General features: G+C 41.5%; 4 protein-coding genes across 14 annotated transcripts in view; 3 read left to right on the forward strand and 1 right to left on the reverse strand.

Annotated features, from left to right (window-relative positions):
• Positions 1-2,062, reverse strand: part of pphln1 (periphilin 1) — a 72,426-nt gene extending 70,364 nt beyond the window's left edge. For 9 of the 10 annotated variants that reach the window (XM_028421047.1, XM_028421039.1, XM_028421072.1 and 6 more), the window contains exons 1-3: positions 1,996-2,062; positions 1,435-1,479; positions 1,159-1,223 (exon numbers count right to left, since the gene is read on the reverse strand). In XM_028421047.1, the coding sequence (XP_028276848.1) occupies positions 1,159-1,223; position 1,435 (66 nt within the window). In that variant the 5' untranslated portion in view covers positions 1,436-1,479; positions 1,996-2,062. Of the gene's footprint in view, positions 1-1,158; positions 1,224-1,434; positions 1,480-1,906 lie in introns of all 10 variants that reach the window. The other variant, XM_028421003.1, reaches the window with a different exon arrangement.
• Positions 2,055-3,903, forward strand: zcrb1 (zinc finger CCHC-type and RNA binding motif 1). Its single transcript, XM_028421084.1, has 7 exons — positions 2,055-2,289; positions 2,412-2,440; positions 2,602-2,713; positions 2,782-2,889; positions 2,972-3,081; positions 3,159-3,234; positions 3,411-3,903. Exons 1-7 carry the CDS (start codon positions 2,206-2,208, stop codon positions 3,552-3,554), a joined length of 663 nt encoding a protein of 220 aa, XP_028276885.1. The 5' UTR covers positions 2,055-2,205; the 3' UTR covers positions 3,555-3,903.
• Positions 3,904-4,838: 935 nt separating this feature from the next.
• On the forward strand, positions 4,839-17,401 carry yaf2 (YY1 associated factor 2). Its single transcript, XM_028424943.1, has 4 exons — positions 4,839-4,979; positions 5,397-5,522; positions 14,557-14,712; positions 14,956-17,401. The coding sequence occupies exons 1-4, from the start codon at positions 4,954-4,956 to the stop codon at positions 15,209-15,211; spliced, it is 564 nt and encodes a 187-aa protein (XP_028280744.1). The 5' UTR covers positions 4,839-4,953; the 3' UTR covers positions 15,212-17,401.
• Positions 17,402-18,249: 848 nt separating this feature from the next.
• The window catches only part of gxylt1b (glucoside xylosyltransferase 1b), a 61,374-nt gene continuing 52,897 nt past the window's right edge, over positions 18,250-26,726 (forward strand). The window contains exons 1-7 of one of the 2 annotated variants that reach the window (XM_028424923.1): positions 18,250-18,533; positions 19,324-19,534; positions 19,628-19,759; positions 19,890-20,141; positions 20,309-20,432; positions 20,553-20,725; positions 24,170-25,811. In XM_028424923.1, coding sequence (XP_028280724.1) covers positions 18,337-18,533; positions 19,324-19,534; positions 19,628-19,759; positions 19,890-20,141; positions 20,309-20,432; positions 20,553-20,725; positions 24,170-24,331 — 1,251 coding nt within the window. In that variant the 5' untranslated portion in view covers positions 18,250-18,336 and the 3' untranslated portion in view covers positions 24,332-25,811. Of the gene's footprint in view, positions 18,534-19,323; positions 19,535-19,627; positions 19,760-19,889; positions 20,142-20,308; positions 20,433-20,552; positions 20,726-24,169; positions 25,812-26,726 lie in introns of those variants that run through there. The other variant, XM_028424931.1, reaches the window with a different exon arrangement.

The raw sequence follows: 26,726 nt of genomic DNA on the forward strand, positions 1-26,726 counted from the left end.
AAAAAATAAAAACACATCAAGTGTAAATAAAAATAAAAAAAAATAAGTGGGAAATAAATTATGTTCTTCATGCAATACAAAATACAAATATAATAGGGCTACCTTTCACCTTGTGTACTTCTCATATTAAAACATTACAGTGTTTCAGAACTCACAGGCTGGAACATGGGGCATCTTTACAAAAAAAAAAAAAACAGTCCCATACAGCGGACTTCCTTTTCTGAACGTTAATGATACATAAGTCACCTGCTGTGTCTCTCGCCTACTTTTTAATAAGATGCACGTTTTTTTACAAAGATACGCATCTCTGCCTTGTCGCAGCAAAGTCTATTTCTCTTTTCATCCAAGACATGAGACACAGAGCTGAATAACCGCTCACTCTCCGTGCTGGTGCATGGCGCACAAAGGTATTTGCGTGCCATTTGTGCCACTTCTGGAAAGCGCAGGTGGTTATTTCTCCAATAGCCGAGTGCAGTCTCGCTTCTGGGAATAGGGGTCTCTGCCAAGGGATGCCCCTCCGTCGGCTCGTTGCCTCTTGAGCTGTGGGTGATATGCGCTCTCTCCATCGCGTGTGCCATCCTCGGCATCGGCAGCAGGCAACAGGTGCGCGTCAAGTATTGCTCGTGTGCGTTGTTTAACGTCCTCATCAAAGTAACAAACCTTGTATCTGGGATCCAATAAGGTAGCAATGCAAAACATGGGATCATTCTCGATTTGATCGAAGCGTTTATTTAAAGCATCTAATAATGAGGCCTTTGTTGTTTTAACGCTGTGTCAGCCTGCTTACTCAGAAGACGTCTCAGGGCGGTCACAGAGGGGATAACATCGGCAGCTGATGCCTCTGATGAGCTAACTTCTCTTGTCAATTGTTCAAACGGGGAGAGGAGTGTTATAAAGTTTTCAATTAATTGCCACTGATGCGCACTGAGAGTGGCCGGGAGGTCGTAAACATCGGCCACTGCCATCGGCAGTTGTCATCTTTATTTGCCGATGGCCGATGGCAGTTAACGAGGCAAACATCGGCCGATACCGATGTTTAGCCGATGCATCGGTGCATCCCTACCAAAGTAATTGCAATAACAGAAAAACATGGGCTGCTTGTAAGAAATATAGTGTTTCAGGAGCAATTTTAAACGGAGTTAAGTTGAACATACTCACCGATCTCTCTGTTAAAAAGCGTTCATCATACACATCTCGCATACTCCTTTCTCTCCTATACGTCACTGCAAAAGGCAAAGAGTGAAAGATAATGGACACACTGTACCACTGATCATGTAAATCATGCAAGGGTGGTTGAACAAAATGAATAATTCATATAAGTACCCAGAGAGTGTCTGTTCACTCTTTCTAGCACCACTGTTCCAGTAAAATAAATGATAATAGGAGAGGATAGGCTACATTAAATCTGGATGGAAACTTGGTGATTATACTTACTTTTTGACTTGAAGACTCCTGTTTAAAAAATATCTCCACAGCAATCTGTAAACATATTTTATAAAGTTTTAAGAGTACACATACTCAACCAGACATGCCTTCGCATATCTTAAAAAACGTCTGTTTAGCCACTAGTGCAACAAAGTATGAAAGAAGTCAAAACAGTGTGTAGTGTTTGGATGGGATAGAGCAGCTGAGCCGGCTGACGTTAGGCGTGGATATATATTTAACCAGTATGCCTTTATTAAACATGGCACCCTTCATAGCTCCAAACCGCCTCCTAACAAAATACAAACCATATTCTGTGATTGTAAATAAACCACTAACTATTATCGTTCCATACAGAACAGGCAGCTAGCATTGCTAATTAGCTAGCTTCCATATATACAGCAAACATACACACGTTTTATTTAATATGGGAGCGCATTAGCTTATCGTCACTGCCACCGCAAATTTACAAATAAATACTTACAGCAACATGTGGCTTCGTATAGACAAATGTGTGTAAGATAGCTTTCACTAAAGATGATACGTCAACGTAAAATAGCAAAACAACCTCACCTTCCTCTATGCTTTTAGTTAGCTTAGCCTTCCCCAGTAGCTATGTGCATAGACGGCGTTATGTGACGTCATTAAGTTGCGACGGATCGACATGGCGTTTGTTTATAGCTAGCTAAGTGTTATTTACGTGCTATCACAAGATTTTGGTCGTTTGAAAGAATCCACATAGGTTTGTTACGTCGGACGCTTTGCTGGTTTTATGCGTTCAGTATGAGTGGGGGTTTGGCACCAAGCAAAAGCACGGTGTATGTGTCGAATCTGCCTTTTTCTCTGACCAACAATGACTTACACAAGGTAATTTATTCACCATGTCTTCATCATTATGCTCTAAAAATATGTATTAAACATGCTTTTGTGTAACAAATTCGAATTCAAGTAACTTACTCAATGAAATATATCATGTTGTGCCATTTCAGTTATTCACCAAATATGGAAAAGTTGTAAAGTAAGTAATGACTCTTCTGTGTGATTTTATTATATAAACATCTTACAACAGTGTAAGCATGAAGTTACTGATAGCCTAGGAAAAAAATATGTTGTTAGTTATAACAGCTGCCATGTGATAATAGAATGGCGTCAAAGTATGATAATGTATGTTTTCCTCAGGGTCACAATTGTCAAGGATAAAGACACCCGCCAGAGCAAAGGTGTGGCGTTTGTTCTCTTCTTGGACAGAGAATCGGCTCATAACTGTGCAAGAGCTGTTAACAACAAACAGGTGAGTCTGTATCTGTGATGTTCCACTGGCTGATGTCCACCTGTCTGAGTGAAATGTCTGTGTTTTAGTTGTTTGGCAGAACAGTAAAAGCCAGCATTGCCATTGACAATGGGCGAGCCACAGAATTTATAAGGAGGCGAAACTACACAGACAAGACTAGATGTTACGAATGTGGGGTGAGTGTATACATAACTTTTGTCCTTTTGAAAAAATAAAATTGTATAAAATTCCAATAAATGTATAATTACATTTTTTCAGGACACAGGACATCTAAGCTATGCATGCCCTAAAAACATACTTGGAGAAAGGGAACCTCCAAAAAAGAAAGAAAAGAAGAAGAAGAAAAAGGCTCAACAGCCTGAGCATATGTGAGTACTTTATTTTAAATTATAAGATATTGTATAATAGACAGGGTCATAGTACTTCTGCATCTCTGCTCTTTTAGTGAAGAAGAAGAGGAAAGTGAAGAAGAAGGAGAAGACCCAGCTCTCGATAGTCTGAGCCAAGCTATAGCTTTTCAGGTAAGTCTGACACAAAACAAATGTAGTTATCATTAACATTTATTTAACTTATTACACTATGAGTTAAAAAAGAGGAAATCTGTACATTTGTGTGTTCTTCTGACCACATGCATCATCAAAAAGTTGACAGTGTGAAATGTATTTTTGTTCATTTTTTTTCATGTTTCTCTCTCTAGCAAGCCCGTATGGAGGAAGAGGAGAAAAAGCAGATAAGGCAAGCAGAAGAGGACAAAGCTCTCGCCTCCACATCCTCAGATTCTAAGAAACCAAGAATCAAAAAGAGTGCATACTTCAGTGATGAGGAGGAGCTCAGTGATTAAAGCCCTTTCGAGACATGAGATACAAAACGTTCCTGACTTTGTCAATCTGAAGTGTTGGCAGTGTATGTCCTACATACATGGATAACTTTAGTTGATCAAGGGATCTCATGTGGTCCGACCTGCTACAGTTATTGTTAGAACTTAGGCCTACAGAAAAGTGGCATTGTTCAGATGCTGTGAGATTGAGGGAAAGGTCTTTCTTTTTTTAAAGTTTTGTTGTATTAAAAATAGACTTCCAGTAACATTATATTAATAATATTGTTGTCGCTCCCATTTACTAAATATTTCCTGGCTGAAATTTGTATTTTGTTTTTAATGCCGGCAATAAAATGTTTAATACGGAACTCTTGAGTTTGTGTAAAAATTCATGTCATATAATTTACATCTTTTAATTATTCTACATATTTTATATTGTTAATTTGGCAGAGGTATTGACAAGTGTGTGCTTCTCATTTGCATCACTATGAAGGACTGTACTTAAGCATAGTTGTCAGTGGGCAGCCATTGTATCCAGGATTAATCAGCTAAAATGCCGCAGTTTGAGCTAACATCCCTTTCATAGGAGAGAATGGAGAGCTCCTGTTAGTTATCCTTTTTTAGAAAAGGTTTAGGAACCCCTGGCTCTTCCTCTTCTCGCTCGGAAATGTGGTTTTTGATGTCCGCTTGCGTCAGCACACAAATAAAGTGAGGGGGTTTCCCGATGTTTAAAGCTCCTGTGACATAAAGTAATATGGAATTTTTGCTGTCTAAGAGGAAAATGCGAAGGTGCAGGGATTTCAAAGGACGGTACAGTGATCTGATGTGAGCGGCATCCCACACTGCCACAGATCATTAGTGTCGAGGCTTTGGGATGCGTTTAAGGCTGTCGGAAAAATGCATAAAGCTTATGTATGTAATGAAATAATTTATATTTATGTAACAATATAAAGTATTGTTGATGGAAACAATGGCGCTTACACTGTTGATTGTATGCCCTATTGAAAGAAAGCGTGTGGCGATCATATTTAAAACAAGCACGAATAATTGCCTTTAATTAATTACTGAAAACCACAAAAGAACATGTTGTGTTTAAAGGCGTATACATCACATGTAGGTGAAGGTCAGCATGCAAAATGTTCATTTTGCAGAAGCAGCTAAAAAAAAAAAGAGTGTTAGATGACAGACGTGGGAATTTCCGAGGGGTCCATGAAGGCGGCATTGATTCATCAAGAGGAATGTCAGCCTCGGGAAGTAACCGGGCCTCTGATTGGTCGCGGCGAATCACGTGAACATTTCCCAAGCGGAGTTTCCACGACAGCTGGAAGCCGAGCGGCACAGACGCATCGCTTCTTTGCTAAAATTATCAGAAATAACGAGACTTCTGCTCGTCTCAGCACCTCCGGATAAACCGCGGTCTGGCATGGGCGACAAGAGGAGTCCCACAAGGTAAAACACACGGGTCCTGGATAACCAGGCTCGGGGAGGGGAGCGGACATCGGCGAGCGCACGGGGGAGGAAAAAAAATGGGTTTTCTCTCTCTCTACGGTCTCTCCCCCTCGCGCTCTCTCGCTGCGTTTGTGTATGTGTATACTCGTGCGCACGGTGCGCGCGCGCGCGGGTGTTAAAACCTCATCGCCAATTACAGTGTCGGATCACCGCGCGCTTGCAGATGATTTCCTAAATCCTATAGGCTTACCCAGATGTTTGCTATCGATAGCCTGCGCGGATGAGAGCTGAACTCACTCCTGTCTCATTTCCTCTCCTCTCCAACCTCCTTTCTATCTCTGTCCCTTTTTTCTTTTTTTAAATCTCTCTTTCTCTTTCTTTTTTTTTGGTTGTTCTTACATTTATTGTCTTTTAAAGGCCGAAGCGTCAACCGAAGCCCTCCTCCGACGAGGGGTTTTGGGACTGCAGCGTGTGCACGTACAAGAACACGGCAGAGGCTTTTAAGTGCATGATGTGTGATGTCAGGAAGGGGACATCAACAAGGTAAGGCGATGGATGTATTTTATGTTGTATTTGATGTCTTATGCATTTAGCGGGTCTCAGAGGGAGGGAGGGAGGGGGGGGGGTCCCAGGGGAGCTCGCCTCTCACAGCATAACCAGTTTTCCTAGTCACACACTCCTAATGCAGTGTGTTGGCACTATGAGAGGTTATTATTTTTACCATGCTATTGACTGTAAACATAAACACTGACGTCTATTTTAGTTTTTTATATCTGAAAATCTCATTGACTTATTTTAGCTTTTGATGACGACACCATGTCATCGTTAAAATGAAATAAACATGCAACATCTGTGAGTTGTATGATTTGTTGCATCATTTTCTCTTTTTTTACGGTTAATGCTAAACGAATATGCACAAACACACATGTTCTGCTGGGCTTGAGGGTTGACTCACTTTTTGGTGCCAGCCTTAAGTGGCCGTTTGAGGAACTGCAATTCATAGCAGTCACATGTTGGTTTCAATTGTTAAACTCCAGATGTTACAGCTTAGTTTGTGCCTGCCATAATGAGTAGATTGTGTTGAGTAGATGATGAAGGACTACAACAAATAATCAAAGCCATCTGCTGACATTTAAAAAATGCATCATAAGCTTTATAATTACATCACATTATAATGGCATCAACATGCCAGCTAATGAGCATTTTGGCTGTGTAATTACAGAGAGTAGTAGTAATGCATGCAACGTGCATGGTCTATATCATAGTCTCTGTGTAGATTTTATGCAAAATAACTCAAGTATAAGCAGTACGTTGGGCTTCATGTTTTTGAACCTGGGTGTTGACACTGACCTCGGTGAAATGAAGAAGAAGGACGGGCTTGCTCTTTAAAAGCGTGCACATCCATCTTGTTGCCCCGGAGATATTTGTAACAGATGGGGGGGGGGGGGGGGTAGATGCCTCTTATAGGCAGGTACTCAAGCATACACAGCATGAAAGTACACACACACACATTTACATACACACACACGCACACATACATACATATATTGTGGCCTCTGTGCCTGTGGCTGATATTTCCCCTGACATCAGTGATTTGAAGCAGGAAATGACTGTTATTCCTGAGTGGCAGTCATTATCAGGAGGAAAACACAACAAAGGGTGAAAGAGAGGAAGTGTAGCCGTTAGCTCTGGCTTTAGGAACCAGTGAGTTGTTACATGATCTCCCTCGTTAGTGCATCACTGATTGTCTGCTTGTGCATAAGCACAACTTTTCCCAATGATTATTCTGCAACTTAAACAGTGGATTAGTGCTCGTTGTCAGCATTGATGCCTTTTCAGCATTGTAACGCTTTTTTGTGCTCTTAAATGCTTGTGTTTATTTGTGCGTGTGTGCATTTGTGTTTGTGTGTGTGGGAGGGCGAGTTGTGAAAAGAGGTTGTCAGAGCAGCTGCCAGACAGACAGCCACAGCTTATTACTATGCAACAGCTTAATCAGCCTGCTGTCATCAGACACACACAAGTACAGATGCACTCAACATGCAGATTTTACACATGACTGCATACATACTTGTACGCATGCACACATAAACACACACTCCAGTTGCTGCTCACTGGAGAGATTGTGTAGCAGACATGCTGTTATCAGTGGGTCCAGCTTATTGCAACTGATTGTTGAGAGGACACTCCATCGACTCTGTTGTGCTTCCGTAGAAACGAGTGGCTCGCAGCCTTGCCAAGAACCTGTCTGGATCCCGATGTCACACAAAGCTGTGGTGTCCTTTGTCGTCCCCATCTGGACGTTTTTTAGGAAAGTTGGCGAGGACACAAGAGTTAAAATTCTTCACTACACCCCTGTCACTGAGGCAACAAATTTAGGAAATGTGCAGAAGGGCTTATTTAATGTCTTCCCAGCTGCAGTGCTGCAGAATGTTGTGCGCTCTTTCTGAACATCATGCACGCTCAACGTGTGGGCCAACACTGCAGCAAAATGGCTACACAGGTGGTCGCAGCTGTTAATGACCAAACACAACAGACAAGTGGATTTCTCAGTGAGCAAGCCGATGACACTAAAGGGCAAACAACATGCGGAATATAAATGTGGGGCACGGCAAAATTCCTTCACTGGTTACTAAACAAGCATGACTGCGTTATTGCAGTGAGATAATGAATTAATGCTCAGCACAGGCGTAGGGTGTCCCGCAGTTACAGGAAGTGTCCCACAGCCTGAAGGTCACAGCCAGCGCGGGTACTGTGGAACTGCTTTAAATCCACTTGTCATACTCTCAGACCCCACAGATTCCCCACAGATATTCGTATTATACTTTTTTTGTCTTTGTAGATTCCACAAGAATACACAGAGCACTCTGTAGAAACACATGCTGCTGGCCTTGTTGTTTTTTCTTTAGCTACAAAGGCATTATTTTAGGTGACATCTTCTCTCATGAGGTGGCACGCAGGTGCAGTGGTTAGCTTTGGTTCCGCACAGGAAGAAGGTTCCTAGTTTCAATCTGGCTGTGGCGTTAGAACGTTCTCCCTGTGCCTGCATGGGTGTTTCTCCGGGTACTCTGGCTTCCTACTACATACTAAAGAGGGGCATGTTAGGGTCATTGGAGACTCTAAATTGGCTGCAGGTGTGAGTGTTGTCTGCTTCTTTGTTTTAGCTGACCTCTCCAGGGTGTACCCTGCCTCGTGCCCATCACCAGCTGGGATAGGATAGGATTCATGCCAGGCTTCAAGCTATGCTATAGGCACATTTTAGGTGTTATGAAATTCAAAAGCTGATTAGTCACATGCTCAGAAAGTTTTGAAAATCCTCCTCTTTTCCAAGCTGTTTCCGAGTTTGACTTCCCAGATGGTTCAGTGTAGCAAACCATCTGCTGCCTAACGTTAGCCTACACCCTTTGACGACCAAGTTTCCGTCAGACAGACCCTTGTGAACCATCTCAGATGCGTAAAAATTTTAACACCTCACGTACGACTCAAGACATAGATTCAGTTTGGCAAAGACATGACATGCTAAAAAAAATAGAGCATTTTAGTACAAGGCAGAGAAATAATTTAGGACAAAGTGTGCTTGCATGTAGAAAGAGAGAGATAAAGATAAATGTTTTATGAAGGTGAGGTTCAGCTGCACTGGATCTCTGTGATGCGGAGAGATGAACTACTGCCCAAAGCCGACAGGCTGATTGAAAGCACGTTGTTGAGGCTGTGAGTTTGACTGCAGACAGGGATACATCAGCAGAATTGGACTCGCTTATCAGACTAGGTAGAGTAAATGGAAGAGTCAGACAGTTTGATAAAGTGAGAAGTGCCTGATGTTCTACTAATTTTGTCTCAGCTCCAAAGACCAATTTGGAGAAACAGAAGCGCAGCCCCATGGTTCCATTTTTAGAGAAAATACTCTCTGGCTCCAAACCTCATGCAGTCATTTGTGCAGATTAATATGGAACAATATGTTTCAAGCTGGTAGCTTACAGTATTTAATTAAAGCAGTCTTAGAGGAGCTTTGGGATAACAACATATCATGCAGTCTTATTACTTTGAGTGTATGCTGAGAAAACATGACATTTTATCTTTCTTTGCCTCTTTAGATAGATGACAGTCACGGGTTTGGTTCCAACATGACCTGAAATACCCTGTAGCAAGGCACTAAATACCTCCCAGTGAGTGTACCCATTATCACATGTCCTGGATTAGTGTCATCCTAATGCTTTAAGTATACAGTGAAAGATACGGCTCTTTAAAAATATGAAATGATGCTGACAGACAGCTGTTAAACCCAAACATCATCCTTAGCTAAATGCTACTGGCTATAATAGAGCAGTGTGTGTGACCTTCTCCGGTGTCGACACCACCTGCATCTGTTCAGCTCTGACAAGCCAGACCCACCAGGGAAACACAGTGTGTGTGCGTGTGTGTGTGGAGCCTTTCTGGCAGCATTATATTTCTGCAGGTCAGGACAGTGAGCTCGATCATGTTCCTATTAGTTCACTCTTATGTTTGTGTTCACCCACTCCATACCTTTTTCTTTCCCTCTTTTCTACCACTGGTGTTTGTTCTCCTTTCTCTCTCTCGCTCTCTCTCTCCTTCTTCCATCATTCTCTCCCCAGGAGTTAAACTTAACCTAAGGCGTCCATCTGTGACAGAATGACTGATGTGCAGGTTTTTCGTCAGCTCCACCTAAACAAGCCATTCTGGCTGACTGGAAACCTGTCAGCAGTCGGCTGTTTAGATGTTATTTCATCATCCTCCGCAAAAAAAAAAAAAAAAAAGCTCACTCTCACAGTCCACATGCTAGAAACTGGGCTGTGCTTGTTTGTTATTTGGCTCCATTTGAATCCGATTCCAGCATTTAAGTTTAAAGATACAGAGAAAAAGCCTTTTCTTCATGAACTATTAAAATGTCAGCACATCCACATAAAGATATTAATTTAAGAAAGATACAGATCAGCATAAAAGCATTTTTACTTCAAACGTCATTCAAACAATTAGACTGTCAAAGCAGTTGAGGATTAATTTTTCTGTGTGGAGCGTCTCATCAACACACTGTTCCGCCTAAAGAAGTGAATCAGATACAGTTACTGATAATCAAATCTCTGCTGTTTTTTGCATGAACTTTTATGAATGTACCCTGTGATCTGTTTTGGTCTATATCTGTTATAATTATAAGATTAGGATCAGCTCGCTGCAGCTGTCTGGTTATGTTAAACAGGGATTGAGTGAGTCATGCCAGAGAAAGCTGCATAAACATCTTCACAGTGGATGTTTGATTTAAAAAATGTGGGGTCAAAATAACCTTTAATACAAAATGGATGTGATTCATTATCTTGCAAAAGAGCTGCACTGTTAGAATAATGCCCATTTTCCCCCCATGCAGCTTTCCTAAACCATTTTTTTTCTCCTGCTTTCATAAAATTGAAGATGTCACGCCAAAATTACTGCTGTTCTGTACTTAAAAAGAAAAGGCAGTTGGCTCCTTTTGACATCTGTGGTCTAAGTGATGGAACACTTCTTTGTTCAGTTCATCTTTGGAAAGTGTTATGAAAGGCATCCAGGTATTTTTTTGGTTGTGTGCGTTCTTTGATTTTTCAATAACACTTGGGTGATGCCCAATAATGAGATCATTAGAACTGGCAACAACAGAGTAGCATATTTTATGAGCTATGGTATTTTAAAAGCTTAGCCGCTAACAATAATGTAAGTTGGCACAGATGGCGTTCATGTGAAACGGGCTGCGTATCAGCGATCAGTGTCTTCTCATTCCATTTAATCTTCCAATAAGTGACAGAGATGTGCAGGTTACTGGTATTAGCGCTCTCGCTGCATACAAACGCTGAGCGTACACCACGGACAATGAAGCTGGCTGTTATCACGTCACTGTGGCTCAAGATTATGGCTACGTGTTAAGCCTGTAATTACTGCGGTGACACTGATGCATGACATACTGCTCTGTGTGTCTTGTGTGCTCGTGTTTGTGCAGGCGGCATTTGTGTGAAAGGAGAATAGTGTGGCTGCAGAAGGTGTCATAAACCACAGGACATGGAGAGCCATCTGTCTCTCTGCCTGTTCCACACACACACACAGAGTGGTAACATGTACAGGCAGGAAAAGACATTAATCATCGGGTTGGAGGAGCTCCCAGGAGCAGCATACAACCTGCTGATAAAAAACTAGGCACACACACACGCTTCCACCTGGATTGAGGGTGTTCAGCAGGGCATAAAATGAGCTATTTCACAATGATCCTACAATCATCACAGAACAGTGAGATGAGATTTGTTTACTGCAGCACGCTCTGGTGCTTATTTGCAGTCCATCAGCTGTCCTGCGGGCTGTTTGCTCATCACACAATGTACTCGATAAATGATAGCACTCAGTCCAAACATCTGCACCGCTCTGTACTGCTATGTTTGGGATGCAGCTCCCTTCCAGTTCAATATTCCAATAGAGCCAATGACTGGAATAACAACAAGAACCCTGTCACTAGAGATACATGTAAAACAAAACATTCTAAAAAAAAATGATGGGTCCACTCCCTAAAGGCTCTTCTGTCACTTTCACTTGTGTGTGCTTGACCTTTTTATTTTTACTATTTTTCACAATTTTTTAGTCCAAATCAAAACATCATGCTTCATAGACGATGACTATAAAGACAACTAAGAGGGAGGATTAGATCTGTATGCTGCCCTACACTTGAAGGCAGCAGTGAGTCTTTGCAGACAAAGACAAAGCAGGATGTTTTGTGTGTCTCCATACAGATTCTGACTCATATATATATATATACACATTTTATGTCATGGTGACGATGACGAGCTGCTTGTCTTATAATTTAACCACTTATCAGATCTGTTTTTCTGCAAATGTGACCCACTCAGCTTCAGGGGATTATTCTGGCTGCGGTGGTTTTTTTTTATCACTTTGTTTTCGAAGCACAGGCCAACAGTGAAAGAGTGTGAGGTCAGTGAGTGCATGAGAAGGAGGGGAGAGACGTGTGAAAGGGCAGAGGAATGAGATAGCAATGTGTGTGTGTGTGTTTATGACATATTTGGAAAGGGGTCAGCCAGAGTTCCCCTGTCGGTGAAATGTGTGTATGTTCAGTGGCAGCATTTTTAGGATGAGGCAGGTTTGCATTTAGCTGATCTAGTACGGCTGAGTGTGTAGTGCTCTTTAGGTTTCATATTCAGTAAAATGAAGGCATCACACAAATGTCTTGTTTCCTCTCCCCTCTGAAAATAGCATTGTGTGTGTTTAAGCCATCCTCATAATGTCCTAATTTCTCCATTGTGGGACTACATTAGCTGTTGTAGAATGGATGGCATGAGTGTAGCAAATATTGACTGGAATAACTGCTGCGGTATTAATGTCAGAAAGAATAGGCTGTTACATTAGGCGCTGAAATTGTTTTTTGGGATCAATAGACACACATAGACACATAAACACACGCACACACTGCGTCCAAAGGGAGGCCGGTTGTGAAGGCATAAGTGCTGAGATAAACACTGTTTGATTGGGTTAACAGAGGCTGCTCTGTTTAGACCTGCTGCTTTACCTCACCATAATATTAGGTTGTCTGTCTCCTCTTTCACCTCCTGGTTATTGAGCTGGCTCTATTAGTGTGAGTCATTGTAATATATGCAGGAAGATTGGATGAACAAAATATGTTTATAGTTGGTCCCAGCTGCTCTCAGGCACAGCCAAAAAAAATCATTAGCCTCAGGTGGTCGTTATCTGAGCAAAGCTAACACTCATTACGTGAAACATTTATTACATAGTAAATCATGCAGAGTTCAAACCATGAATTCATCCTTTTTGTTGATGTTTTGTGTGTGAGAAATCCAGACCACCAGATGCTGCCTGGTAGCTTTAAAGAAGTAACGCATGTTCAAGGAGAACGGCAAATTACTGGAACAGAGGCCTCTGTCTTTATTTAAAGAGGTGTCAGCAGTTCTGCAGCATCTTGCTGACAAGACAGACATATTAGAGGATCTCTACATCTCCTCCCCATCAGACGTTTATGTAGGCCAAGAGACCCATTTGCATTTCACTCTAGCCTTGTGAGCATCACTGTAAGTTCTGTGGAGGCAGTGATAACTCAGAGAGAGAGAGAGAGAGAGAGAGAGAGAGAAACTCTCTGGCAAGAGCCTCTTTGATGCTGGGCCACAATTTAGGTCATCCCAGAATTGTTGAACAACAGCTTTGCCCTTAGAACAAGACAGCAGACCAGGAGCTGTGGTTTATGTATTTCCTCTTAGGAAGCCTCTAAATTGAGCTAAATAGGCCACTAAGGCTCATTTTGGCAAACATGTAGCAACGTTTGTCCAGGCGCTCCGACTCATTCTGTGGATAGATCCTGTTAGGTTCAGTCCAGTCTATAGTTGTAGATCCTTATAATCACATTAAGAAAATGGAAATTTTTCATGAAGTACTTGGAAGTCTGTGTTGTGTAATCAAGCCCTGATCTAATTCCAAAATAATGGAGTGGGTGAAAAATATGATTTTTTTTTTTAAGATGTGATTGCAGAAACGACAGCTAGGCAGGATTGCTCATTCTCATATTGCCCTCAAGCTCCATTTACAGATTGTGTGCGTGCCTGTGTATAATGCACCTTGTTAGATGCGATTGCATCTCTCAAAACACACACACATATGGTTTCATGAGTCCTCGCTTTTAATTTGTGAACATCTTTTGGTGCATACATGTTCGATGTGTTTGCATGCAAAATAAGGTTCTGGAAGTGTAGACTAGTCTCAACAGATGGCCTTTTCAACACACTTGCCTCTCAGCTATGGCTCTTGCCAGCCCCCAAACACACACACACTCAGTCCTGCACAGAAATACGATCACAGCCCTCATGTATGCACACTGTTGCCAAACCAGTTGCATAATGCATCATTTTCAGACCACAGACACTCGTGGAGGATGGAGATGTGACTGTAAGGAGGGACAATCTGTTATTTTTTTTCATTCCAGTTCTGTAATCACGTTCATTCCAAGCTGTAATGACATAAGTAGTGTATGTATATGATGGAAAGCCACTGAGAGAACCTCCTTACTTGGGAGTAGTAGTAAAGTCCATGGAGAGTCTGCAGCATTGGGCACGGTCTGAGTGTAGGACCAGGACAAGGACATTTTGGGATCTTTCTTGAGGGCTGCAGCCCTGATTGGTTGAACTCTGGAACATCACCCTCCATGTTCCCTCCACTTAAACAGGAAAATCCCCATACTTTTAAAGTTTGAGTTATCAAAAAGCAAATATTGTAATTCCTACTGCATCTTTATGCTCACTGTAACCGAGCTCACCTACTCAGTGCATGCTAAAACAAGCCTGTGCAGGTACACCACACATCTCACAGATGGCTGAATGTTAGGTTTCCTTCTCAATGTCTGTGTTGCGTACTTGCTGCCAGTGTTAAAAACACCATCCTAACCAGCTCTGGCAGTGATTATTGGCTCTTGATTACGGTGGTACGCTAGCATGAAGCCATGTGTTCACTGTGATTTTCCCTCTCATTAATCTGCCAACCTCCCTTTCTCTCCCTCCCTCTTTACGTCTCTTTCTTTCTGTGTGTGGAACAGGAAGCCTCGTCCCGTCTCCCAGCTCGTCTCTCAGCAGCAGGTAACGCAGCAGTTCGTGCTGCCCTCACAGCCCAAAAAAGAAAAGAAGGAGAGGGTAGAGAGGGAGAAGAGCGACAAGGAGCCAGCGCTTAAGAAGAACAGTCACAAGAAAATGAGGTAAACAAGCTGACATCAGGTGGAGGGATCAACGGGAATCAGATATTAAAAGGGATGCATGAATAAACACTGGGAGCTGGTGAGGCTGTTTGTGTTGCCACCTGCAGTTAGGGTGTCATTTTTCATATAGTACTTCAAATAGAGAGAGTGGGAAACACCAGAAATACATTTCAAAATAAAAGCAGTGAGGTTTAAAATGTTGTATTCTATAATATAGCACGTATTTTCTGCTGTCTACACCAGGCCGAGGTTAAAAAACATCGACCGGAGTAGCGCCCAGCACCTGGAGGTGACAGTTGGGGACCTGACAGTCATCATTACAGACTTTAAGGAGAAGGCCAAGCCCTCATCCACCTCGGCCACTTCCTCTAGCTCTGCGTCGTCGACCGCCGACCACCACAGCCAGAATGGCTCCAGCTCAGAGAACACAGAGAAGGGCCTCTCCCGTTCCTCCTCGCCCCGAGGAGAGGGGAGCTCGGTCAATGGAGAGTCCCATTGAGTCAGCCCCTTCAAAAGCTTCCACCTCACATCTCATCTGCAAGTCCGCAGGTCACCAGTGGAGCATCCGGTCTCTGCTTGAGAGCTGCACAATATATGTTTTTTCTCACTTTTATTTGAAAGGTTTCCACAGCAGTGGGATTCTGCATTTAAGAAAGCAATACGCAACATTTTTTTTCCATCTTGGATGATTTTTAATTGGATATTTTGATTAATGAAATGGATGTCACACACTGTCCAAAGCTGGCTGCTAATAATATTTACTCATAGACAGTTTAGTCTTGATGCGAAACCTCCCAAGAACTAACTGAGAAATATGTCTAAATAAAGTTTTGGACAAACTTTGGACAGAGTGATGGCTCCTCCCTCCCTTCAGTCATCTTGTTTTTCCATTCAGAGAAGCGTGCAGCTGTACCCTTGCTATCATCATCATCGTCCTCAGTGGCCGACAGAGTGACCTTTTCTTCCCCCATGTGGAATTTTCTGCCTCTGTCTGGAATCTGTACCTACCTGTTATAAACCTAAACCATCTGTTGTCTCAGTGTCCTTACACTGAACCTTCAACCTGGCAGCGAAGCCTCACTCCTGATCCTGATCTTGATCTTTATGCTAACCTTTTTTTTCTCCCTGCTGGACTGCCTCTGCTGCAGAGTGACTTTTTAAAAACTCAGCATGGTGACTGTTCTCCATTTGGCACAGTTTGTGTTTTGCATAATGTTTGCAGCAGGTCAAGTTGGTGAAAGTATGACTGTTACGTCCACCTAGCAAGAAGGCACAGAACGATTTTAAAGGAAAATCAAGTCGTCGCTGTGTTTTTTTTTTTTTTTTTAATTTAGATTTCTACCCCAGGTGCAAAGATTCGGATGTATTCAGTTGTTTTCCCGCTTTGTACTTTAAAGTGTGATTTCAATTAGATTTCTGTAGTAGAGCATATTGTTTGGATATCTGCACTTATAGAATAGGTTTTCTGTCACTGCAGGTAGTCCTATTTATAGTCTTACGGTGTGTGGACACACACATCCAATCGGGTCATTTGTCATGAAAAAAAACTGATTTAAGAAACAGATTGGTTACGTTCGCAGTCCAAATGTGAGATTTTAGCTTACAACCGGTGACAGAAGATCGAAGCTACACTCTATGTAAAGCTAATGTTGGAATTTGTTTCTGGCTGTTTATAGAAAAATCACTAATACAACAGCTTTAAGGATTGGTCAGACTCGTAACACATACTCTGTGTAAATCACACATTATCTGTCACTTTAGCACCTTTCACACAGCTTAGCTTGCGTAGCATCATATTGCACCATGCCATTCTGTGTGTGTAAGGTATGGATAAGAGTAAAAGTTGTCATGTGAAACTACATGACATAAACAAACCCTGTTGCTAATCAATGACAGAATGTTACACCATATTAAAACAGAAGCCTTCTACAGAATTCAAAACACTGTAACAATTCTTCAGAATGTCGCGCTATGAATGAATATCTCCTTTTATCTTCATTGAACAGGAGCTCATTTTAACACTGATTGCACAATGACTGAGGCACTAACTGCAATAAGTGGTAAAGGGGCTGTGGCTGTAAACGTCACAGTGTTTGTGCTGCACATGTTTGACGACCTATTAGAGAGAAGCAGAGGGTGCTGATACAGTAAGAGTTCTGGATGAGGCGATGCACTTGAGAAACCGACGTAGCAAAAAGGGGCAGAGCTTCTTAGAGTCTTCTCCCAGCAGAACAAACTATAGACACAATAACTTATAAAACCTGTAGAATAATTACACAGATAGATATTTCTAAAAAATATTGTACTACAATGTTTTGATGTGGTTGTATTATCCATTCTACCAGTGTTATTGTCAAGTCTTTTACTTAACATATTAGCACACATCATGAGAACTGTCATGGCATGATAATACTACAGTCTTGGTATATTGTGGGACAGGCTGTCTCTTAGTTTCTTTAGTATTGTTTAATGTGTCATTTGAGACATTTTCTCACAGGGTCACTACTCTAGCTGGGACTAGGCGTGTGGACCGGATACAAACTGTTTGTGGCAAAAATGGAAAGACACTTAAAGATGTGTTAGTGTCACTTATTGATATAGTTTTTTTTTTTGCTTTGCCATGCTCATTTGTTTTAAAATGTGTGAACTTGTTTATTACATGTCTGAATAAGAAAATTACAAAAACAAATGTCTGTCCTTTGCACACTTCACTCACTGCCCACACTTAATTTCTTCCAAAATGTAATTTTATTTATTATATTACAATTTCTGATCACAGAGAAGGACCTTCTGCAGATACAGGAAGGCTTTATCATCACCCAGTGCTCAGCCCCTAACTACTAACACACACACATTAATTAATTTAGCCTAATATCATTCAGCTTAACCATTTTCCCACACTTAATGAAAATGCAATTGGATTTCAGGTCTGTTTTTAAAATGCAGCCACCTCAATAGAGACGACTAGTCACTTAAAGCCACTCTGAATGGGTCTTTTCAGGAGGTGAAACCTATTGAAATTTGCCACAGACAGAGTCCAAAGAGGGAGAGGAGGGAAGAGGGGGGGAGGAATCAAGTTTTGGTTTTCTCTCCCACCCTTCCCCCTCAGAGAGGGTCTCGACCTCCTGCTTCTGTTGCACCAGCTGCATCAGGTTGCACGGACGGAACAAAGACCAGGCCCGGAAGTTTGTTGGTGCTGCCTTCAAAATAAAAGCACCAGAAAAGGTGGCGATAAGTAAATCAGAAACCATGAGTCACCATGACAAAAACAAAATGTGTACAGAATCTGATGTGTTAAGTTATTCAATTTAAAAACATATCAAAAAGGCCATATGGGTTCAGATTGACTTTGATAATAGCATTAGCGTGTTAGTAGCAAATCAAACAAATAAGAGGTTCACAAGTTTGTTTTCTCCGAGTGATACAAATGTGGAGACATTGTTATAAGCCCTTGATTTGGCCACTAGAGGACGCAATCGCCACACGTGATAAGTCCCACAGATGTTTTATTTTTTTAAACTCTAACCGGAAGTGCATCATCATGGCGTCTAGCTTCGCAGGTACTATTAAACGGTAGTTTGTGTGTCATGACTTTGGCTCAGAGTTGCGTTTTCAAACTACATAATGCGGCGTTACATACGTGCACTGATGCTGTGCATGGTGTTTGCCGTGTTGTCCGGCGTTTATGTTTACAGTAAGCTGTTTTATTCGGACGTGTCGTTCGGAGGAGCGAAAGGGGGCTTCGTCCCACAGAGAGTCCCCGGAGCCAGGCGAGGGGCCGTGGACAAAAGTGGCCTCCAAAACCCTCACTGGTACAATAGGTAAGAGTGGATTTAAAGTTTTTTTCGAGCGGAAAATACAAATATATCTATATATTGCATCATAGGGTGGAACGGAGGAAAGATATTTTATGTATCAACTCCAAATGATGTATAGGAATGTGACGTAACTTAAACAGTCCTACCTAGCAAAACAATGCATGGGTTTTATAGCAATGTTGCTAGCTAAGATACGTAGTTCTACCTGATACGTAGTTCTGTTTTTATTGTCTAATTCACGCTTATTGGTAGGTGGACAACAGTCTGTGTCCAAAACAACCCCTATGTGACATAGTATAGAAAGTTGCAGTAAATCCACATTTGTTTTCACACCTCAGTGTTTGTCTCTGGTTGAAGGGGAGAGGAGAAGTAGCTCATGTTGTTTACTTCTAATCCCTTACTGGAGTCTCTTCTTTCTTGGCTGCAGGCAAGTCTGAGCCACTAAAATAGGTTATCAGGTTGTTTGGCTTTTGTTGTCTATTAAAAGGACATGGCTTGTGTTTTAATGAGTGGCATTTTTAGGTTGCTTGCTCAGTTCCCAGACATATCCAATGCTACATAGTTTAATCCAAATATCTTTAAATGTGAGTAATCCAGACACCGTACATTAATGCAGGGCTTGTCATGATTTTCACTACACAGATATTATATTTTTATTATAAATTATATTATAAATGCACAGTAGCATTATTACAATATTATTTTAAAGTTTGTACCAGAGCATCATCTGAGTTTCTATTTTCCAAACTTTCCCCAGAATAAAATGTGTCTGCCTGTCTCTCCTCTTGCTCAGGTACATCATGCGTCAGCGGGGTCAGATGGAGGCTGCTCTCACTGGTGTTCAGAGCAGACCTGAGCCGCCCATGCACCTGGCAGTGGTTGCCTGTGGGGAGAGGCTGGAGGAAACTCTTACCATGATCAAGTCTGTTGTGCTTTTCAGCATCAAGCAACTCTACGTCCACATCTTCGCTGAAGATCAGCTCCATGCCAGCTTCATGGAAGCTGTGAGTAGGAACTCTTTTAAAAAAATGTATTAAGGAAGTCTGTGTTTCTGTGTGCAGTGTGCATGCTTCAATGCCTTTCTGTTTGTTTTGTAGCTGGAGTCATGGCCTGGTTTTATTCGTTCTAAGTTCAACTACACAGTTTACTCCATCCACTTCCCCAGTGAAAATGCAGCCGAGTGGAAGAAGCTCTTTAAACCCTGCGCTTCTCAGAGGCTCTTCTTACCTGTGAGTCAGAGAAAAAAAGGACTTTGATTTAATGGTTGATTTGTTGGTTACTAATCTGAAAATGTTATTACATTTGGGGGTAGTTTTGTTGTAACAAGAATATTAAAAGTGACATGTCTGTTTTTTGCAGCTGATCTTAAAAGACGTTGACTCGATTGTGTATGTCGACTCAGACATCCTCTTCCTTCAGCCAGTGGATCGCTTGTGGGGTTTTCTGTCCCAGTTTAATTCCTCTCAGCTGGCTGCTATGGCCCCGGAGCATGAGGAGCCCCGTATTGCTTGGTACAACCGTTTCGCCCGTCACCCCTTCTATGGCAGGACAGGCATCAACTCAGGGGTCATGCTCATGAACATGACAAGGATGAGGAGTCTGTTTTTTAAGGTACAGCTGAAACCACTGATTTCAGATGTGTAGTGTACCACCTTTATTGACCACTAGATGTCCTCCTTGTGCTGTAGTAAATGTACACTGTGATCCTGTTTAGGAGTGACGTTCCTAACCACTAAGTTCTGGGCACACTCACAGTCCTATGTTGTCTGATTTGACAGAATGACATGACATCAGTGGGGCTGCGTTGGGAGGAGCTGCTGATGCCTCTGCTCCAGAAATACAAACTTAATATAACCTGGGGAGACCAGGACCTTCTCAATATTATATTCCACTATAACCCTGGTAAAACTGTAGATAGGCCTATACACCAACACACAACTCATACTTTGTCAGTAAACATGAGCATACAGAAAACCTAGTGTAGCACTGTTGTTGACAGAGATGTGTGTCTTCTTCTCCCAGAATCCTTGCTTGAGTTTCCCTGTCAGTGGAACTATCGCCCAGATCACTGCATCTATGGCAGCAACTGTGCTTCAGCTGAAGAGAATGGCATCTACATATTACATGGAAACAGAGGGGTTTACCATGACCACAAACAACCTGCTTTTAGAGCCGTTTACGAGGCCATAAAAAAGGTTAGTATACTTTTTAGTGCTCCAAGTGTGTGAGCGATTGTTTAATATTTAGCATATGTAAATTCAGCTACAGTGTGCATTATAGGTGTGTGGTTATTTTGAGCCATGTATGTATATTTTGCTGTTTATATCAGAAACAATGGCCCTTTGACACAGTTAAAAAGGACAGGTTAAGACTTACACAAGAGAAAAAAAATCCTTTTAATGCAATCTAGTGTTTCCCTCAGAGCATGCAGTTTGCGGCAGTGCTGTTAATATAATTTTTTATGAACCTTTTTTATAGTTATTCTCCTTATTACATTACTTATGCTGGGAAAAAAAGTCTTTGATGTTTGCACATTTTCCTAGTGGCATGTGGAGTTTACGAGGCGTTTTCATCACCAAAAGCAAAATGTAGATCATATGTCAGATAAAACACACAGTCTGCACCGCAAGCCAAAATAGTCTAAAATATAAACTCCTGAAAAAGAAAGTCATGTTTTAGTGTCCATCTAAATTTAAGGATTCAATCTGTTTTAACAGCCTACAATAGCTGCACAGGCAGACATTGATAATGGAAGATAGAGAAAGGAAAAAGGAGTGTAGGATTGCAGCCCGCCATGAGGCTGCACCTCACTCTTTTGATTGGAAATGCTCTCTGCTGTATTACGTTCACAGGTTTCACTGCATTACAATTTATATTTCCAACGCTGAGTGAAAAGGAGAACACACTCCTTCTTAAAAGTCTCCTGGGAACATCAAAGTTTTAAAAAGAGCCCTGTGAGCCTGTTCAAAGTGTTGCTGGTGTAATTTAGTGCAACGCCTGATGGAAGGAGGCCTTTTATAACCCCAGTGAACTGGGTGACACACCTGCTCTCCCTCTGCTACCCTGTTTTTGTACCCTCCCAGATGAGATTTTGGATTGGTTGCTGACCCTAGACATGGAAAGTGCAGGTGACTTCAGGTCGTCTGCATTGGAGAACACAAATCTCCACTGCTGGCTCTAAAGGTTGGAGTGAAAGCTAATTTCCCCCGTGAGGATGTTTATGGGTTGCTTACCAGCAGTGTAATGATATTGATGAAACAAGTGGCATTTACTTAATGAAGCCATCAACGCTTGGAGTGTCATTGCTTTCTCATTGGATATAGATCAGGCTGATGGCTTATCCATACCTTATCTATGCCCTGCAGTTAAAACTGCAGCTTTATGGGACAGGATCAATTATGGTAGCACCTGTACTATAAAGTATATGCCAGCAGGAACACACACACCCTGGTCAATAGCACATTTTTCCCCCCCCAATAGTGATACTTGAATAGATTTCTGAGTAAGTCTGGTTTGCCAGGAGGATCCTGGATTCATCATCTGTGTTGTAAATATGTCTTGAAAGAACATTGAATCAGTTTCAGCTTGTTCTGCAGTTGCACTTCAGGGAGCACTGTTGGGGAGTTAACTACTAACACGTCCATCAGCATGTGAGTGTTTAAGAGAAAACTAAAGCAGTTTGGTGTATGTTTTACTCTGATATTATGTGAGGAGTTTACAGAATTGGCCCACAAGTTTTTTTTTTAAATCACACATAGTAGGCATTTGTTCTCAAACACTTAGCCCACATGTGTAAGGAGAAGCAAGAGTAACAAAGAGCAATGACCGAACTCGACTAAACTCCTCTTCATGTAACCTGCAAGTTGGTCTCAATACAGCGCAAACATCTACTGAGAACATACAGAAAGTAATTGGCTGTATACAGCGTGGCAGTCAAGAAACAAGAACCTTCTAGAGAGGCAACAACAATCTGGCAAAAGAGCAAACGCTGCTGGAGAGCACATATATACTGCTGCTGAGGGATGATTGCTGATGTGCAGCAGGTGTGTAGTCAGGTGAGGCTGATGATAGCTTGAGTGCAGGTGAAGAATGACAGGCTCTGAAATGGGCTTTTCTGCAGAGATTGTGGCTGTAATATATACTCTAGATGTCCTAAATGAAAGTGTACAGCTACATAAATATATACACGCTTTATCACATAATTTTAATACTGTTGACAAAAAAAGACTGACTCACCACACATTTAATGAGGTATATAGCTGCTTTTCTTCTCTCTAATCATGCATACGCACATGATCCTACCATTTGAACCACATCTCTTGATCTCATGGGGAAGCATATATTTAACAAAAAAGAGACTGTTCTGCTTCTCTTGGCTACTGGGAAAAGTAGAGCCAAACATAAAACTCCTCACACTATCAGTGTGTCATATGGGTGGATAATCGCTCCTGATCAGCCTTGAACTGATTGTTAGGAAGGGTTAAATGATGCCAAAATGTGCCCAGTTTTGGGGCCAACCATAGCATGAACACATGTGTCCCATTAAAGTGTAGACAGTGTAGTTTAATCACTGCTCTCTCACAAAGAAGTGCTAACACAAACAGGGGTGCTCCTCCCTGTCTGCGTCTCAAACAGACCACACCTTTCTGTCTGTCTCCTCCCTCCTCCTCCTCCTCTTTCTCTTCTTCGCACCACTCTAAAAAGCTGAGCCAGGGAAGCAGTTAAATTTTTTACAGCTGGCGGTACGTTCATCTTCAGGAGTCCGTGCACCAGCAGCCGCACAAAATCAATACAGCAACTGTAAATGCAACTTTATGACCGGCAGGTGTGTATAAGTATGTGCTCGTAAAAACGCTCTTTGTGACTCGGTATCAGGGACCTGACTGCAAGCAAATGAGCTGGCATAAAAAAATGGTAATTCCCCTTTGATTTCCTCTGAGCATTGTAAAGGTCCCTTCATTATTGGGAAGACATGAAATTTCTTCTCTAATCCCTGGTTATCACTGGATGGTAAGCCTATAGCATAAAACTGAGTCCCAACAATGTTTTACGTTTGGTCCGATCAGATTCTGAGTCCCACATGACTTCAGCGCGCCTGTACGGATTCCGTTTTTCATTTAATCCGAAGAAAAATATCTTCCAAGACCAATTGCTGCCCAAAGCAACACTTTACCCGCTGTACTGAGGGAAATCTGATCAATTCCACATGAACAGTCGGGGGGCCTGTGAGAGCCGTCCTCAGGGGAGTTAAGACTACAGTTTGGGATTTCAGATGCTCATTTTTAAGTTTCTGAGCCCAGTCTGCCAACCTCAGGGCTACCACCAGCTTTCTGAAGAAACTGAGATGAGAGCGAGCGCGAGTCATCTCGCCTGGTAGCGTGAAACCAGTTGGATGCACAAAACCCTCCTTCAGCTACAAATGTAGTTTATCTTCAGTACAGTTGTAGCATAGAAGTGGCTGTTTTGCACTTTCAAAGCACATTTTGAAAGCTCCTAATAATCTGAAAGGCTTTGCTTTTTATTAAAATCCCAAATATGTCAAATAAAAATCATAAAATTCTTATACCTCTCTTCTAATAATTGATTTTATAGATTTTTACACCTTCAAATCTAACTGATGAACTGTTTCACCGTTTCAGTACACTTTTGGGTCTGACCCCGTCACTTCCCTTCTGGACCCTTTAGAAGAGGAGCTCTTGAAGACAACACACACTTACTGCGGTAAATCTCACACACTCTTCACCAAAAGACTGGAGCACAGTCTGGTTAATATCAACAGGAAGGCCTCACAAGGACAGTGACACAAATGAAAGCTGAAAAGGAGGACCATGCCTTTTGTTTTTATAAGCTTGGGCAAGAAACTGAACTTCTAACTGCTGATCTTGAAGCCTTGAACAAGTTTTTTTTTTCTTCTTACTGATACACACAATACCCCACAGCTGCAGCTTGGTAAACTGGTTGTTACCTGTCAAACTGACAAAACTAATGAATACACCACTTTGATACTGCACACAACTAACAAGGCAAAGCTTTGAGATCCATTTGGAGAACAGCTGCTTACAGCTCAAGAAGACAGCTGGGATTGTCTCAGTTTGAGACTAATAACTGCTCACATCTTGTAAATCGCTCTGGGTAAGAGCGTGATGTAAGGCCTGGAAATTTACTGTAAGACCAGTTGGTTTTAACAGACAAATCTTTGCTACAGATTTTTACAATGATTGTTTTTGTTACAGACTTTAAAAAAATGTTTTGACAAATGTGGATACTCTGATTCCAACAAGCATCTTCTCTCGGTGCCTCTTGTAACTGACTGCAAGATGTGTAAAAGTTTGGAAGAGACGTTCTTGACTTTCCATATTGGAGAATGTATTGAAGCTTGTGAAACACTCTTGTTATAAGAGATGAAAACCCCATCGGAACTGGACGGAGACGTACGCACTGGACCACTTTTTCACCTTTCACTCATCACAAAAGCTATTTAAAAGAAGATCATAGAATTCTGGGATTAGGATCGTCTATTGTTATTCCGACATTGGTACTGGCAGCCTCTATGAACATTATTACTCGTGCTGTCCGTTTTTGCATTTATAGTTTTTGACAGATGTGGACACTATGTCCACTTGGAGTCCATACCTGCACAGTGGATTGGATCATATAGTTTCCCTTTAATGTCCTGTTTGTTCATTTGTTCAGATGCTGGCTGCAGCCTCGTAGCATTTTTGTACTTGAATGTCTGCAGGGAGGCTCGCCTTTACTGTGCCATGGTGAAACGTGCATCACATTGACCACAGCTTTCCTTTGGATGCAGAATACATTTGGCTACACTCTACACTGTGTCATGCAATTGCAGCATCACAATCATATTAAAATAGCTTCAACAGTTCGCAAAAGAGGAAGCGTTAACTTGTAGTTTTGTAAACAATGGAGTCGATCATATGAATTGATGTATAATATGACCAATATATTGGTGATACTAAAAGTAATGTACAGGTTAGAGTCACCATATGAACATGTCTTCTTCTATGTGTTGTATGTCATTACATTGATTATCTTTTTTATTCAGCTATCATTGTGAACCGGAAAATGTGAAACCATATGATACAGTGAAAATTGCTGTTATATATGAATAAGCTACAAGTTCTCTCCTGATGCCAAAGCCTTTGTTTTATTTCTGCAGTTACAGTTTGTGCACTACTGAATGTATTTTTTAGTTGTTACTGTGGGTTCTTGTGATGTTACGGCTGCGATGATATTGTGAGACACCGATAATTTTAGTTGTTTTTTTTTGTTTTTACATTAAATCGACTTTCTTTTTGTATAATTTATATGGCAGTGTGTCATTTTTAACCACCAGAGGGCAGCATTTTTTCATATGTCCTCCAGTGTTTGGACCAATCATTGCATTATTTAGGATTTTTGGAATAACTAAGGAAGTGGTAATATAATTTAATTAATTTTAATCATAAAAATGAGTAAAAGGAAATCAATTTGGATTGAAAATATTAATATTAAAGATGTGGGTGTCTTGAGCAAGTTATATTTTAACCAGTGTCTTTTGCCTTTAAAGATCTAACTTGAAGAAGATTGATTCCATGTTTGTAACACCTCCTTGAACCGATCAATGGACTCCGCCAATAGTCTATGGCGAGCCCCCCGCGAGGTGCTACACTATTTCTGTCACAGCGCTGAGACTCTCATAAAGTGTAAGTGATGGACCAATAATGCAGACCTATAGGTGCCTGTCTGTGACACTGCATTGACTGTGGGAAATGAGTTTATGCTTATTTCCATTATGTAGGGCATACCGTCATCCATTTATGGCTTTGGAGGTAGTTTGATTCATTGCACCAGAAATATCCTTCATTCATCACTATATATCCATATGAGAGCTTATCAATTACCTTTATTGACCTGTGTGCTTAAATGCAACATGTAACAGGCCATGTCCCCGGGGAGAAGGGAGTCAATGGTTTGAATTGGGCACCGTGTTGAAAAATTCAATATGGTCCATCCTCCAAGGTTTCATTTTCCAGGAACTACATGTTTTATATTGTAATAAATAACTCTGATTTTATTTCTTTTGTGCTGTCGTGGCTGGAAGAGAAACTATTTAAAATAAATATGTGACCTCCAGCAGTGAGTGGGTGCAGTAGAAAAGGATGGGACATTGCAGAATAATTAAGTGTGCATCTTTTT

This window comes from Parambassis ranga, chromosome 2 (genome assembly GCF_900634625.1).
Source record: "Parambassis ranga chromosome 2, fParRan2.1, whole genome shotgun sequence".
Taxonomy (NCBI): Eukaryota; Metazoa; Chordata; class Actinopteri; family Ambassidae; genus Parambassis; species Parambassis ranga.